Source organism: Saimiri boliviensis, chromosome 7 (assembly GCF_048565385.1).
Source record: "Saimiri boliviensis isolate mSaiBol1 chromosome 7, mSaiBol1.pri, whole genome shotgun sequence".
NCBI lineage: Eukaryota > Metazoa > Chordata > Mammalia > Primates > Cebidae > Saimiri > Saimiri boliviensis.
In genome coordinates, this window is record NC_133455.1 from 105,373,276 (window position 1) to 105,389,090 (window position 15,815).

The 15,815-nt window shown below is 35.1% G+C and overlaps 1 protein-coding gene and 1 pseudogene across 5 annotated transcripts in view; one reads left to right on the plus strand and one right to left on the minus strand.

Moving 5' to 3' along the window:
- Positions 1-952: 952 nt before the first annotated feature.
- Positions 953-15,815, minus strand: part of PUS7L (pseudouridine synthase 7 like) — a 28,534-nt gene continuing 13,671 nt past the window's right edge. For all 5 annotated transcript variants that reach the window (XM_074403154.1, XM_010352271.3, XM_074403156.1 and 2 more), the window contains 5 exons: positions 15,160-15,258; positions 11,377-11,458; positions 9,171-9,451; positions 4,424-4,477; positions 953-3,461 (listed from right to left, as the gene is read on the minus strand). In XM_074403154.1, coding sequence (XP_074259255.1) covers positions 3,135-3,461; positions 4,424-4,477; positions 9,171-9,451; positions 11,377-11,458; positions 15,160-15,258 — 843 coding nt within the window. In that variant the 3' untranslated portion in view covers positions 953-3,134. The remainder of the gene's footprint in view (positions 3,462-4,423; positions 4,478-9,170; positions 9,452-11,376; positions 11,459-15,159; positions 15,259-15,815) is intronic.
- On the plus strand, positions 5,225-5,748 carry LOC101030500 (ubiquitin-conjugating enzyme E2 C pseudogene; annotated as a pseudogene).

A 15,815-nucleotide genomic window follows, 5' to 3' on the forward strand; every position in this document is an offset into this window, starting at 1 on the left:
CCCAGGTAGAAAATGTTAATGAACATTGACCTAGACAGCTCTTAAAGAGCCTAATTTGAAGGAACTACTGAATCCCCAGATTTAGAAATAGTTGTTTCTACCTTCAAAAAAAAAAAAAAAAAAAAACCTCTAAAAGTATGCTCATTATCTGGGTGATCAAATAATTTGTATGCCAAACCCCCACACAACGCAATTTACCCATGTAACAAATCTGCACATGTTCCAAACCTAAAAGTTGGAAGAAAAAATAAAAATAAAGCAAAACTTTGGAAATGTTCTAGACGGTCAGCAAAGGGTGGGTTTGAGATGTTTGGGTAGGTTAAGTGGGCATGTTGATGACATGGCTTCTCCTCTGGCAAGTTTAATTGTGATGTTTAATGAACATCCTTGCAGTCTAAGATGACACTTTAAAAATAAAGTCTCTAATAACAAAATGAAGAAAAGAAAAACTAATCCAAAGATCATGCTCATGAAGCTCTGAAATGCGCCAGCAAAACTGCAAAAACCTGACTAGTGATCAGTTGGTCCAAAGAATACTATTAATAATAAAGTCCTTAAACAACAAAAGAATTTAAAATGGCAAGTATTATTAGCATATAAAATAATATTCCACATGAATGATATCTCAATACATTTTATGGTGATAAACAGCGATCCTTTATACACAGCTGGAGTATTTACTAAATAAATAAATGTCTAAAATTATAGTGCCATCTGCAGGCAAAGAAAGTAATATCAATGATACATTTTCATGCTTTCCTATTTTCCGATTGCTATTCAAAACTTAAAAACTAGGATTTAATAATTTATATAACTCATTTTATGATTATATTTATAGTATGTAATTTATGATAAATTGTTTTTACTACCTCATAGAGCATCACTTCATTCTCAATATAACATTAAAATGATGGCAGTAATCCAAAGAAAATCAATGGTACTACAATATCCAATCTTTGTGTGTTGAGAACTATTTATTGTCAAAATATATAGCAAAAAAAGAAACTTTTTAGTATTAAAAAAAAAATCCAAATATCCCATCATCTTAACAGGAAGGCATTTTCATTTATTTTCTTTTCTCTTCCAAACTTGCATCTGCAGACACTTATTTAACAACTAAGTGCCAGGTACTTTTTAAAGCTGCTTTACATATATTAACTTAGAAAATTCTTACAAGAATCCTATGAGGTAGGTAATGTTAACGCCCATTTTACAGATGTTGAAACTGAAGCACATGAATTTAAATAACTTGCCCCAGGCTGCAGTGCTGTAGGTGGCTGAGCCAGGGTTCAAATTAGGTGAGTTTTTCTCCAGTATCTGTGCTTTTAATCACTACGTTAACATGTCTCTTATTTATAACATAGATTATTTTATTATTGAATAAAATATTAGATTTTATTATTCAATAAATTATTGAATAAAATAAAATATTGAACAGAATATTATTGCAGTTGTAATATATGTGTTCTACTTTCGGGGGCAACATTTTCTCATGTAACTAAATTGTTCATTCCTCTTTTAGATAATTACATATTTTACCATCAAGTTGGCATATATTTTACTTACTTTAGTTACATAATGCTAGTCTTTGAATACTGCTTTTCGTGTCTTTCATTATAGATAAAAATATTGCAATAAGCAAGTTGTGCATTGCATACAGCTTGTCTTCCTTCTTTTGAATTTTATTTCCTTATGCTAACATTTTCCAAAATGGTTAAACTGGCGTAAATATATAAAGTATCACATTACTGGCCGGGCGCGGTGGCTCAAGCCTGTAATCCCAGCACTTTGGGAGGCCGAGGCGGGTGGATCACAAGGTCGAGAGATCGAGACCAACCTGGTCAACATGGTGAAACCCCGTCTCTACTAAAAATACAAAAAATTAGCTGGGTATGGTGGCGCGTGCCTATAATCCCAGCTACTCAGGAGGCTGAGGCAGGAGAATTGCCTGAACCCAGGAGGCGGAGGTTGCGGTGAGCCGAGATCGCGCCGTTGCACTCCAGCCTGGGTAATAAGAGCGAAACTCCGTCTCAAAAAAAAAAAAAAAAAAAAAGTATCACATTACTGATATATAATGCTCCATACTGCTTTTTAAATTTCATCATTATATCTTACCAACAATGAGAGAATGCTCAGATCTTCCCAAATCAATACATGCCTACATGACATTCATTCCTCCCCCGCCCACTCCCATATTTAACTGATAGAAAAAGGTTAAGGATGACTTATAATGTGGGATAGTTAAAACAACAAAAATTAAAATTTTCAAATGGGCACAATGTTTTCTTCCTCCAGCAACATAAAATGTGGATTTTCTGTCACATAAAATAGGATTATCTGTCACTTATGAAGTTGGTATTGTCTTGATTCTGTAAGTAACCCCCACACATGAAAATCAACAACATACTCAAAGTCACCAGTAAGTGTCAGAGCTAGAATCTAAGCATGGATCTGTCTGACTCTAACATATGTTTTAGATAATATGAAAAAAAATTACAAATGATCAAGAGGATCAGTGTATGTCAAGATATAAATATTGGATGAGAAATTTTACTTCAATTTTCATCAAAGATTATTTGTGTCACAAAGAGGTAATAACTACTCGGGGGTATCTAACACAAACAGAGGGATGGTATTTCCCTTGTATATTGTTCTGATCGATAATTGCAAAAATAGGAAAGTATGACAATAATAATCAGCAAAATGTTTCATCTGTCTTTTCTCTCCAACATTTGCTTCACTGCGACCTAATTTCACCAACGGTCTGAGCAAGGAGCGGGAGGATATGAATATTTACAACTTTTTTCTTAAATGTTATCTTGCAGTTTTATGTATAATTCTAATGGTTTTAAAAGATTGTGACTTTATGACACAGAATAAAGGTCACTGAAACATATAATAGAAAAAAAACACACACACACAGCCTTTGGAATCACATGGACCTTAAATTTAAACACTGACACTTACATGTCCTCTGTAAAATTATCGTATTAAATCCTAACTTCTCAGAATGCTGCGACAAGTAAAAGAGATAACAATTATGAAATTCCTAACACATGGGAGGTGCTTAAGACATTTTAGCTCCCTTTCCTTCAAAGAGTGACATATATGCGGTTATACCAAGGGTATCAGTTTTAAACATCATGCTTCATTATTTCCTTCAGACAAACGGTAGCATAGCATGAAGAATCAAGATCAAAAGAGATCAAAAGAGACAAAGCTGCTTCATCAAGGTGGGGATCTTTCATTTTGACATCAATGTCATGATCTTCAATTACTTGGTATGAGAGATTACGGGGATGTTTCAAAATCTGTCTATAGCATCCTGGTACATTCAGTTTCAGAGCAGGTACTTTAAATCTACATGTCTGTAGTCCATCACTGCTAAGTATATCATGATACCACTGCCCTACTTTGTTCTTTGGGTACTGAATATTGTATCCAAGTATTGGAAGAACCACCTGTGAAAGAAAAGAGTGAAAAAAATATGAAAATAGCCTTCAAAAAAATACATGATCATATTTTTAATGGTACTTTTATGTCTGGGACCTGGATTTGTAAAAAGGGTCTGAGAATATAAACATCACAGTCAGTCTAAAACATGCTTTGAATAAGATGCTATGATATTTTTATGTTGCTAAATAGCTAAAATCAAGAACTCACAATAACTGAGGTAACCAACTCAAATCAGATATTATTAGACAATCCACTATTCAAGAAGTTTAGGTATACTTAGCTGATAAAGATTTAATCTCTATAAAATAAAGCATGTACTTTCTGTAGCACAAAGAGTAACCTTTACTGCTCACATAACTGGAATTTTGGTGGACAATTTTTAATTCTTATTTCTTTCAAAACAAGAAAGCAAATACATAGCAACACATACAATGTTTATTTACTTAGCTGCTTGTGAGTAAACACTGCATTTTGTAGGGTATTCTTCCTTTGCTGGAACAGTACCAAACGTAGTCAAGAAAAGGAGGGAGGTAAAAAATTCAAATATATACACAATAGGAATGGGTCTGAAATTCACTATGCTAAGTGAAAGATGCCAGACACAAAAGACCATATGCTGTAGTATTCCATTTATATGACATTATTTTAAGGGCAAACCCATAGTGATAAAAAAAACTGTTCAGGGCTGCCAGGGGTGAGGGATGGGAGTGGGCACAGGAAAATTTGGATGGGGGGAAAACTGTTCTTTATGATTGATGTTTGTGGTGGCCACACAGTCCTACATTTATCAAAACTTGTATGTTTATCAAAGCCTGTACAACTGTAAACTAAGTAAATTTGGTTGTATATAAATTATATCTTAATTTAAAAGTTGTTAAAAAAAAAAGAGAGAACTAGTCAACATTTTGCTTTTGGGGGACAGTGCCTACACTTATATCTAAGTGACAGTAATTTTAAGCTAATTTACCTGATGTATTGCATACGTATTAGCTGATCCCTCCTCTTCAGTTACCAGGTGAACCTAGTTTTAAAAAACATGAAAATATGAATGATTCCCAAATGTTCCAAATTCCCTCTACTTTCAATTTTCCCTAACTCTATTATATATAAATGAGTTCCTATGCTGAATATACATAGAACCAAACAAGATCTTGTCATAGTTTGTTTTTGGAGGAGTAGACTACATAAAAATTAGAATGATTCTTCCTGCTTTAACGACTTAAGTTAGATAACATGTAGATAGGCCGGCTGCTGAAAACTCTGAGGCAATTCCTCAATCACCAGCAATCTTTTTCTGAATCAAAAAGTTCTTCTTTATTACATTGAATCAAAAATCTGCTTCTATACTATAAACCCACTCCCCACCCCCCACTAATCTCTGTCCCCCCAAAATATAATACTCTATACAGAACTGATGTTTCTGTGGCTGGATATGGTCGCTCACTTCTGTAATCCGGCACTTTGGGAGGATCGCTTGGGGCTAGGAGCTTGAGACCAGCATGGACAACATAGGGAGACCGTGTTTCTACAAAAAAAAATTTTTTTTTTTAATTAGCCAGGTGTGGCACATGGCTGTAGTGGCAGCTACATAGGAGACTGAGACTTGTTTGAGCCCAGGAAAAAGGCTGCAGTGAAACATGAAGGCTCCACTGCACTCCAGCCTGGGTAACAGAGCAAGAATCTGCCTCTAAAATAAAAATGAAAAAAAAAAAAATTAAGCAGTTGCAGTTGTGTCCTCCGAGTTCCTGTCTCTGCCAGGGCCGCCTGGATGGCATCCCAAAATTGCGACCCAGTAGCCCCTAGCGTGGCTGCCGCCCGTAAAGGAGCCGAGCCGAGCGGGGGAGCCACCTGGTGTCCCATAGGCAAAAGGCTAAAGCAGGAGCTAATGACCCTCATGATGTCTGGCGATAAAGGGATTTCTGCCTTCCCTGAATCAGACAACCTTTTCAAATGGGTAAGGACCATCCATGGAGCAGCTGAAACAGTATATGAAGACCTGAAGCATAAGCTCTAGCTAGAGTTCCCCAGTGGCAACCCTCACAATGCGCCCACGGTGAAGTTCCTTGCGCCCTGCTACCACCCCAATGTGGACACACCCAGGGTAACATATGCCTGGACATCCTGAAGGACAATGGTCCTGACGTCTTCCTTGTATGACGTCAGGACCATTCTGCTCTCCAACCAAAGCCTGCTAGAACCCAACATCAATACACGCATGCTGCCAACCCCAGAGCTTTTAAGAAGTACCTTCAAAAAGCCTACTCAAAGCAGGTCACCAGCCAGGAGCCCTGACCCAGGCTGCCCAGCCTGTCCTTGTGTTGTCTTTTCTTTTTCCTTAGATGGTCTGTCCTTTTTGTGATTTCTGTATAGGACTCTGTATCTTAAGCTGCGGTATTATTTTTGTTTCATCTTTATCTTTTAAATTAAGCCTCGGTTGAGCCCTTGTGATGTATATTAAATAAATGCATTTTGGTCGCTTACAAAAAAAATTTTTAAGAAGTGGTATTTCTCAGCATTTGTTTCATAGAATAGTAGCAGGTGTCACATACAAGAGGATGTCCACAAAGCATGTCCAAAAAGGTGCATGATAGATTAAGTATATGAAATGTTGCTCTAGGATATCACAGAATAGGTAGTTCTGCTTTCTCTTATACATGAAAGCTCAAACAGAAATGCAGCCATCCTTTCTCCACAAGGATTCACAACGTTCTCATGATCCTAAAGCATTCATCACACGCTATAGTGCCTAAAGCACCTCTAAATCTGCCTGCTTTCCCCTCAACTCTCCCTAGTCTTATCAATAATGTCACTCTTTTTTTGTTTTTAATTTTTGTTTGTTTATTAGTTACTAACCTCTTTTAATTACTGCTCTCAGAAACAGATAAAAAAGCTCCAGATGTGACCTGATCAAAATACAAGAGACAGACTACAAGGGATTGTGATCTCTCTTGGATCATCATTTCTCTCTTTCACAGAGTCATAAGTATACCTACATACTGTGATTTAAGTGATGTATGAAAACACTCAATAAACATGGCCAGGTATAAAACACCATGCTTTGTCTTTACAGAACTCCCTCCAGGTTGATATGAAGCAATTCACGGACAAACATGCTTTCCTTGTATGGCTGCTCCCAACTATAAATTCACCTAAGTTTTTAATTGTCTAACTCACATTTCTCTGTCTTGCCCACAAAGAAAAAATAAATAAGAAAATTTACCAAGTGACTTGAAACACAGCTAGACCTATTAGTCTAGTAGTCCTATCAAAAGAGGGAATCAGATTAGTTTCCTACCATTTTTAATTGTAGATGCACATTACATGCCCCATATACCATTTATTAAGAATTTTATTCTTTTTCCTTTTCAAATTTTATATTTTGGGCCTCTAAGTCCTGCCTTTTTTCCTCAGTACTAACTAATAAAATAAGTGATTGATCTTAAAATATACAGAAACATTGTTTTGCTGCTCATAATAGGGAATTCTGCAAAATATGTAGGAGAAAATGTTTTCCTCTTCTATAGTTCCAATAAGAAAGCAGATAAAATTCCAATCACAAAACTATCCTTGCAAATGTTATTCTGAATGAAGAAGTCTTATAAAACTCATGCACTTCAGAAATTGTTGCTGTATCTTGTGAAAGTAATCTTTAACTTCCAAAAATCTGAATTAGAAATGGCTGACTTACTAATTAGCGTGTTTTCCAGTATTTAAATGGACATGTTTTCTGGTAGGTATTAAGGAATCATAAGGATTTTTTATTATTTATCAAAAGGGAATCACTGACACATTTCTTCTCCCACACGAGGTAAAATAAAACCTACAATGCTAGATTTCTTTTCACAGAGTTTGAGTCTATAGCTCAATTAAATTACCATTGTTAGTAACATATGCTGCCTCCTAGTGGCCATTTTCTTATTTCTTTCCTATTAGGTTGGTGCAAAAGTAATTGCAGTTTATGCCTGTTCGTCCATTTAATGAAACAGTGAAGCAGACATCTGATGTTCTGGCTCATGAAATCTTTACTCCCTCTTTTCAAGTAGTAGCACTCTCATTTTCCAGGGAGCCTCTCCCACATGTCAGATGTGGGTTAGGGTCCCAGAAAGGAGGCCCAGGAATGAAGTTTTAGTCAATCACATACTTCAGTCCACACTTTCTGGTTTGGTTCTGTACATGTGATCTAGGCCAGGCCATTCCTAGCCACTGAGACTCAATTACACAGCTTTGGTTGACACTGTTGGGGAAGAAAAACCATTTTTCTGCAGAGAAGCAAGTCTAGAGTGGTGAGACATAAGCCTAGGGTCACTAGTAACCATCTTGCCACCACAGGTGTAAGCCAAACTGGGAATGGATGTAACAGAGAAAAGCAGAGCTGAATGATGAAAAAAATTAGATTGTTTAGGACTCTCAAGTCCCGAATACAGCTGTGCCTGAATCAATCATGGGCTTTCAGTTATGAGAGCCAAGAAATTCTCAGGTTTCCTTAAATTACTGCAGTTTGAGGTGGGTTTCTATTACTTAAAACAACTAAAAAAAAAATCTTAATTAATATGTCTGGAACTCTGACATAAATTTAGATAAAATTTCCTTTATGTAGAGTTAGGAGTCCGTTTTACTTCTATTTTTGAAAAACTGGACCATGTTCTAGTTCTCACTACAGACTATACTCCATGATTTTTCTAGTAGAGACCAAAATGGGCTAGGAGTCAAGCAGCTGGGTCTTTTTAATTCCACTACCTGTGTGACTCTGAATCTGTCTCCTCTCCAAACTGGGACTCAATTTTCATTTCTATAAAATGGGAATTTAAAAAAGGATGTCTCTAAAATCCTTTTCTTCTCTAAAATTCAATAATTTTATTATGTTATATATGAAAATATCCAAATTTTCACTAATTTTTAAAATTTGTGAAACTGACATGATAAAGTTAGAGAATAATAATTTGTTCTTTTTGCATTACAGTACTATCAAATGAAACCCAGTTTCATTAGTTCAAACCCACAGAGATAAAAACAATCAGACAAGGAGGAAATGAAAGGATCATATTTTATAAGATAAATTATATTATAATTGCACTAATATAAATGTCTCTAAGGACATTAAGAGGAAATTATGAATAATACATAAAATTACATTTATATAAAAGAAATACACACATCACATGTTCCGTATACCATTATAAAAATCATATTCTTTTTCCTCTCCATATTTTAAGTTTTGAGCCACTAAGTCCTACCTATTCTTTTCTCAGTGTTAACTAATAGAATAAAAATCAATTTTTTTATGGATATTTATGTGAAAACATAGAAAAAGGCCTAGAAAGACATAATAAACAACAGAGGTTGAGTCTCCGGAGGAAGCAGAGGGAATCAAATTAGGATGATAGCAGGGATTGCAGCATAATCTGTAATGTTTTCGTTTTTGGTTTTAAGGGCTGTTTTGTGCATTATTTGTGTAATCTTTTTTAAATGTTTTCCAAAGAAAGCTTTACTACCTATATCTCTTTCACTCCATACCCCTATTTTTATCTTTTCATTTACCAACATGTGTTAAGCCTAAACTGGCACCAGACTTGAAGCAAGAGATGAGTAAATACAAGTAAAAATAGACAAATAAATTAAATATATGTTGAAAGTGTTTCCATAATCAGGGCTTTTGAAAATTCATGTTTCTGGTATAGTAACGACTCTTGGAAAACTGATGAAATGATACTTACTTTACTATTTGGGAAATTCTCGTCATCAACATCTTCATCGAAACAGACCAAATCACCCTCCACTACTCTTGCTCCATAGGTTGCAAGTCTGTAAGATACGGCTTCATTCCAAATTTTGCTAGTATATGCGTGAACATAGAATATGCGCATGGAATGGGGTAAAGAGAACCATGCCTGGATACAACCTTCCTCTGTCATGCCAAAGCGATGCAATGCCTCCAACAGTGCTCTCTCCCGCACTTTGAATTCAGGCATCAATGAAAGTGTGCCTTTAGCATCCTCTAAAACAAAGGGTAAATTGGATAGTCAGCCACTTTATATTTAAAGGCCAGTTATAAAGGCTTTTGTTCTACTCTCAAACTGAGGTAATGAACATGGGCACTAAGATGATATTCAATACTTTCAATTAAACCCAGCTACACTTGAAGAGCTTCTTTTAAAAGTAATAATAAGCATAATATGGCCTTACTTTCACTTTCCCTGCTATTAAAAAAAAAAAAAAAGCAAGAGTCCAATATTACCAAGTGCTTACTAGAGTCCCTTACTTCAGAATAGAGATAAACTAATGAAGTTATTCACAGGACTGTTAAAACAGAAACAAAAAACCCTCAAGGATTACATAATTTAATTGCTTAGCTAGTAGAGACTACAGTTTTTTAAAGAGCTATTCTGGACATAAACACAAATTTTTTTTACTAAGAAAGGGTTGAGATCTGGAGTCTTCAGGCACACTATTATACCTCACAAAATGGGATGCACTTTGAAATGTAAATGACTAGAATCTACCCCAAAGATGCTTATTCAGGTAGGGCCTTGGAATTTGCATTGAAATAAGTGTAGCAGGTGTTTCTTATGCATATGAATGTTTAAGAATCATTACCATAAGGAAATTATCTTCTAGGGACTCTACAACAGACACAAACAAGTCACTTTGAATTTTCCTTAGTATTACTTAAATTACTCACAACAGTTAGAAGTGCCTACACTGTTTTACACATTGTGGAGTGGCACAAAAATACTACTTTCCTGTGAGTAACTGCACATGTGTAATATGTACATAATTAAAGATAACAAATAAATATCTGAAAACTGACATCCTTTATTTCAATGTAAGTGAAATTCAGTATGTCAGTCAGATATCTGAATGAATCTGAAGTGGGGTAGTTGCTGTTTTTATTATTTAAATAAAGGTAATATTTATCCATATGTAGTATATGCGAGGCATTATTCCAAGAACATTACATCCATTTTCATATCTAAATCTCATAATACCCCTGTAGGTACTGTGATTTGCTTCAATTTACAGACAAGGAAACTAACACAATGACGTCAAATCACTCGCACAAGATCATACAGTTGCGAAATATTAAAGTGAGCGTTAAACCCTTACAGTCTGACTCCAGCCACACTCATAACAACGGTTCCTTAGTGGTTTTCATCAAGCATCCTATATATATTCCGTCATATTGACCTAAAGTTTTAAACACTGACAGGGCTAACTGGCAAGTAGATTGAAAACAATGCATAAAGTTTGGAAAATCATAAATGAACTTCTATTTATTTAAGTTTGCATCTCCCCAGCTGCAATTAATTATATTGCCATCGGTGCCAAATTAGAATTTGGAACTCCTCTGTCTTCAGAGGATTTCAGCCAAGAAAAGCAAAGAAACTATATCTCTTCACTATCCCTACCCCTAAACAAGAGTTAGCACAGATGAAAAAACTTACAAATCTGACTGAAAACGAAGCGTGTAAGTCATTTAATGAAAATATTCAGTATGTAACATACTGTAATCTATTTCTTTCTTTCTTTCTTTGTTTTTGAGACTGAGTTTCGCTCCTGTTGCCCAGGCTGGAGTGCAATGATGCCATCTCAGCTCACAGCAACCTCCATCTCCTGGGTTCAAGCAATTCTCAAGTAGCTGGGACTACAGGCATGTACCACCACGACCAGCTAATTTTGTATTTTTAGTAGAGACGGGGTTTCTCCGTGTTGGTCAGGCTGGTCTCAAACTCTTGACCTCAGGTGATCCACCTGCCTCAGCTTCCCAAATTGCTGGGATTATAGGCATGAACCACTACACCCAGCCTACTGTAATCTATTTCTTATCACATTATGTTACAATAAATGCTCTCCTCCTGATAAAACATTTGTAGGTATATCTGTATCTGCATGGCTATGTATGGGATAAAGAAACTTAAATACCAGTTTGAAGATAATACTTCTTTGCTCTATTTACAGGATCATCCAAGTCTTCTGGTGTAAGAAACAATTTTATGGCTTTTGCCTTGAAAAATCAAGCAAGTAAACATGTGTTAATAAAAATGTCAAATTACTTTTTTAAAAAAAGATGCAAATTCTCTAGCATCCTAAAAGAATAGGCATTTAATAAATTATACTTGAAGCTGCAACGTTCTCTTTAGGCTTTCAAAAATTAGATAGTCAACGTTAAATGTAGAAATAAATCTCCTGCATGAAATAACTTCATATATAGCTTTAAAATATGGACGGAAAAAAGTATTTTGCTATAACTTCCATAATTCTACTTTTGTAATTTTTTAAAATATTAATTTTAAAATGTGTTGACATTCTTAGTAAGGTGTAAGAATTCTAAGAAGCTTAGGCTAAACGTATTAAATCCTTATTTTTAATACTGTTTCCAAAAGCAAAAAAAATTAGCAAATATTATACATAGTACAACTTTTTTGTAATCATTTCAATTTCTTAACAACCCATCAGAAGAAGCACCAAGAAAACCTGGCATATTTCCTAAGACAGTGGAAACTAAGCCCCTTCTGGCCTAAAAATAAATATTACATATTTGTTTAATATTGAAATAGATGCATGTGAAAATATTACAATTTAAATGGCTGTAATCAGAGTAAAATTAAACCAATGTTTGTACTGTTATAGAAGAAAAAAAGAAAAAAACAAGAAAGGCCAAATGAAAAAGGAAGACAATGTACATGTCAAAGAGTTAAATATGGACACAAGAAATGCAAGCCTCTGTAAAAAGAAAAGATCAACAGCCACTCTGAGGGCTCGGACGTAGAAACTAGTGAACCCCAAAGACAACCCTCAAAGAAAAAGAAAAAGAAAAGAAAGAGTTTAAGTATCCAGCTTACCTGAGTCAGAAAAGGGAAGAGAAAAAGAAGTAGCTCTGGAGATGTAGAATGCCTCACTCCCAGAGCAAAAGTAAAGAAAATCGCTCAGAAAGATAACATTTAAAAAGAAGCCTCAGAACTTTCCAAAGAAAACACAGCTATAACTTTCAGGTTAGGATTAAATAAATTAAAGTTATGTTTCACCCATTTCATAGCCACAAAAAACTTAACTGACTTTTTTATTCCTCAAGATTTAGAAGCCCTTGAAGAAGAAAAGTATACTGGAAATTTTTAAAAGATGGTTCTCCCTTAAAACCAAAAAGGATGCATAAGACAAAACATAGAAAGAAACAAAAATTGGAGGTTATATCAATGAGAGTGCTATCAAAGTAAGTGCACAGTGTAAATTCTATTGTCATTGGCAGATGGCAGAATAACCTACACTTCTGTCATCCTTTGTCTCTATTCTTGAGCTAAGAATATAAGGGTAAAATAATGACACAAATCTCAGACTTGACCAAAGCACATGATGAAAATAGGAAAGTAGCAATCAGAGGGGAATGGCAAGCCCTTAATTTCATTTGTGTGCTCAATTTCCTGAATTCTTTGGTCTTAAAATTAAATGCCAAAACCTTAATGAAAAAATTGCCAAATTTAATATTTTATTTTAAATCCCAAATAGATTAAAAGATGTTCCTTTTTTAAAAAAATAATTATCTACTAGTTTGTGTATTTTATCACTAACTCTAGCATTCAGATTTATTTTTAAAGCTTGTCTTAGAGTAGCAAAGAATCTTAAATAGGTTATTCAACCCAATTCCCCACACACTTTTCTTTTACAGTATTCATTTATTCAAACAAATATGATTAGGTATCTACTATGTGCTAGGTACTGTGTAGGTTATTAGAGACAGAGCATTGAGTAAAAGAGACATGGTCTCTGCCCAAATAAAATTTACTGCCTACTGATAAAATTCAATAAGCAATAACAATAAAATATTTAAAAACTTAAGATGGGAAGCCCAACATGGGTACAGGATCACAAAATAAGAGGAATTCACTTTTTATTGGGGAGTAGAATGAGAATATTTAAATTGAGACCTAAATAATATACAGTTGGGGAGAGGGTGCTTCAGGCAGAGGAAAGAAGACATAGCTTTTTAGCCACAGGAACCAGCCTCTAAGATGCCCTTCAATGCTCTCTGTCACTTGGTCCTCACACATGGTGTAGTCTTCTTCTACACTTATCAAGGTTGGTTGGTATGGCCAAAAGACAGAAGTAAAAGTAGGCCATTTCTTACACTAGGTTACAAAAGACACTGCAGTATCTGTTGTCTCTCGCCCCTTTGCATCCTTGGACTTATCTCTCTAGGGGAAGCATGCCTCAAGTAGTCTTAAAGCAAGAAAGTAAAGTCTCCTGCCAACAGCCATGAGCATGAGCTTGGAAGCAGATTCTCCATCCCAGTCAAGTCTTCAGCGAGTATAGCCCTGGCCAATAGTGTCACTGCAGCCTCATGAGGGACCCTCATCCAGAATCACTCAGCTAAGCTGCTCCTAGATTCCTGACTCTCAGAAACTGAGATAATACATGCTTGTTGTCTTAAGCCACTGCATTTGGGGGTAATTTATTACACAGCAATAGTTGATTATTACTACTAAAGCAAAATTTTTAAAAAATTCAAGAGCATATAATATGAGGTTTGAAAGAGGGAAAAAGGTAGCCATCTAGCTTTTGCTTAAATGTTATAAGAAACAGGACATTCCAGTTAGTTGAACAATTGTTAAGAAAAAGTATTTTTTTATGCTGGGCTACAGGACTCTTAAATAAATACATGCTATCTCCATTTTACAGATAAGAAAACTGAGGCTTGGAAAAGTTAAACAACTTGGGAAAGTTGTGTACCCATAGTAACACACGTGACAAAATGGCAGAACTCAAGTAGAACATATGCTGCATCCCACAGGCCCCAAAAGATTAAGTTCATCTTCCATATAACAACATTTTTAATATTTTGCAAGTTAATTTTCAGAGTTTTATAGACTGAAGAACCACTGCTGAGGTAAACATTGCTAGATTCTTTACCATATCAGTTATATTCCAGTTGCAAAATCCCCTTTGAAATGTGAAGCCCAGAACTAACTACGGATTTGCAGATGTGGTCTAAATTCTCAGCTCTGAATATTCCTTGATATGTAAGATGATGTTTAATGCGCTATGCTTCTCACAAATCCTTTTACTGTTTCTTTCTCTTCCAGTCAATACATGATATTAGAACACATGTGAGTGAACAAGATACTATTATAAGAATAATCTTGTACTTGTTTAAATATGTAATTTTTATAGTTTTCCTCCATTATGTGCACTCCATTTTAATGTAAAAATATGTAATTATATATATAAATATAAAAGCATATATACATATGCTTTTAATATTTCAGCAAATGCAGCTTCTTAGTTGTAACATGCAGTTTCAGTTTCATTTTGGACTAGTCAGATTTTGTTTTCAAATTTGCTGCTCCCTTTTTAGTCTCTGAACTTACGTGGATTCCTATCTTTTATATGATCTGATACCTGATTTCTGGGATAGCAGGGTCAAAATTTCCTCTAAATCTTCTATTCAGTTCACTAAAATTGAAAGTGATAGTCATTTCTGTGTCAAATCTCAAATATGTACTAACTACAAGGACACTCACACATTTGGCTTTCTTGTAATGTGATACCAAGGACATAGGAGCAGCTTACTAAATGTTCAGTGATATAATATATTTTGTATGTGTGTGTTTATATGCATTTATATGCTACAGTTATGAAAGCAAGAGGCTGGATTATGTAATAAGTATAACTGACAGAAATAGATAAGATTACATTTTTCAAAATCCATACCATTTCATTCTTCAGCAAAGCTAGTCCAATTCGGTCTGTGTGAACTTTCCTTCCCTTCCCAAATCTCTGTGGTCCATAGTAATTCACAAAGCCTTTTTTCTATGTATACAAAATAATCAACAAATTAAGAGTTTTCAAATACAATATGTGTCAAAATACGTAACTGGATTTTTCTCTTCATATCTATTTTAATACAAGAAGTCTGTAATCAGCAGTATGCACATAGAGACCCAATAGTCTGAAAAATGCTATGCAATTAAACAATAGGAGAGAAAACACAGAATTAGAAGTTAGAACATAAAAACCAGTGAAGGAAACTTTAAAAATATGTCAACGTTCCATTCATGTTACTGAGGAGTTTCCTGGTATGTGGGATTTTCAGTCCCAAAGCCAGAAAAGTTCTGGACATCCAATATGAGTTGTTCACCTAGTACCCAGATCTGATCCCTGATGCTCTTTCTTATTTTGAGACTCTCTGACTGTCTGGAGATGTTGGGAATAAAGAACAGGCTTATTTTCAAACCCCACACATCTTGGTTCCTTTCTATGTAACCATTTGTTCTTTAGTTCATCTCAGTTTCTTAAAGCCTGACCTGAGACAATGGAGTCACTTTAGCAGTACTCTACCGGTCCAGCTATTTCAGCATCTGGAACAG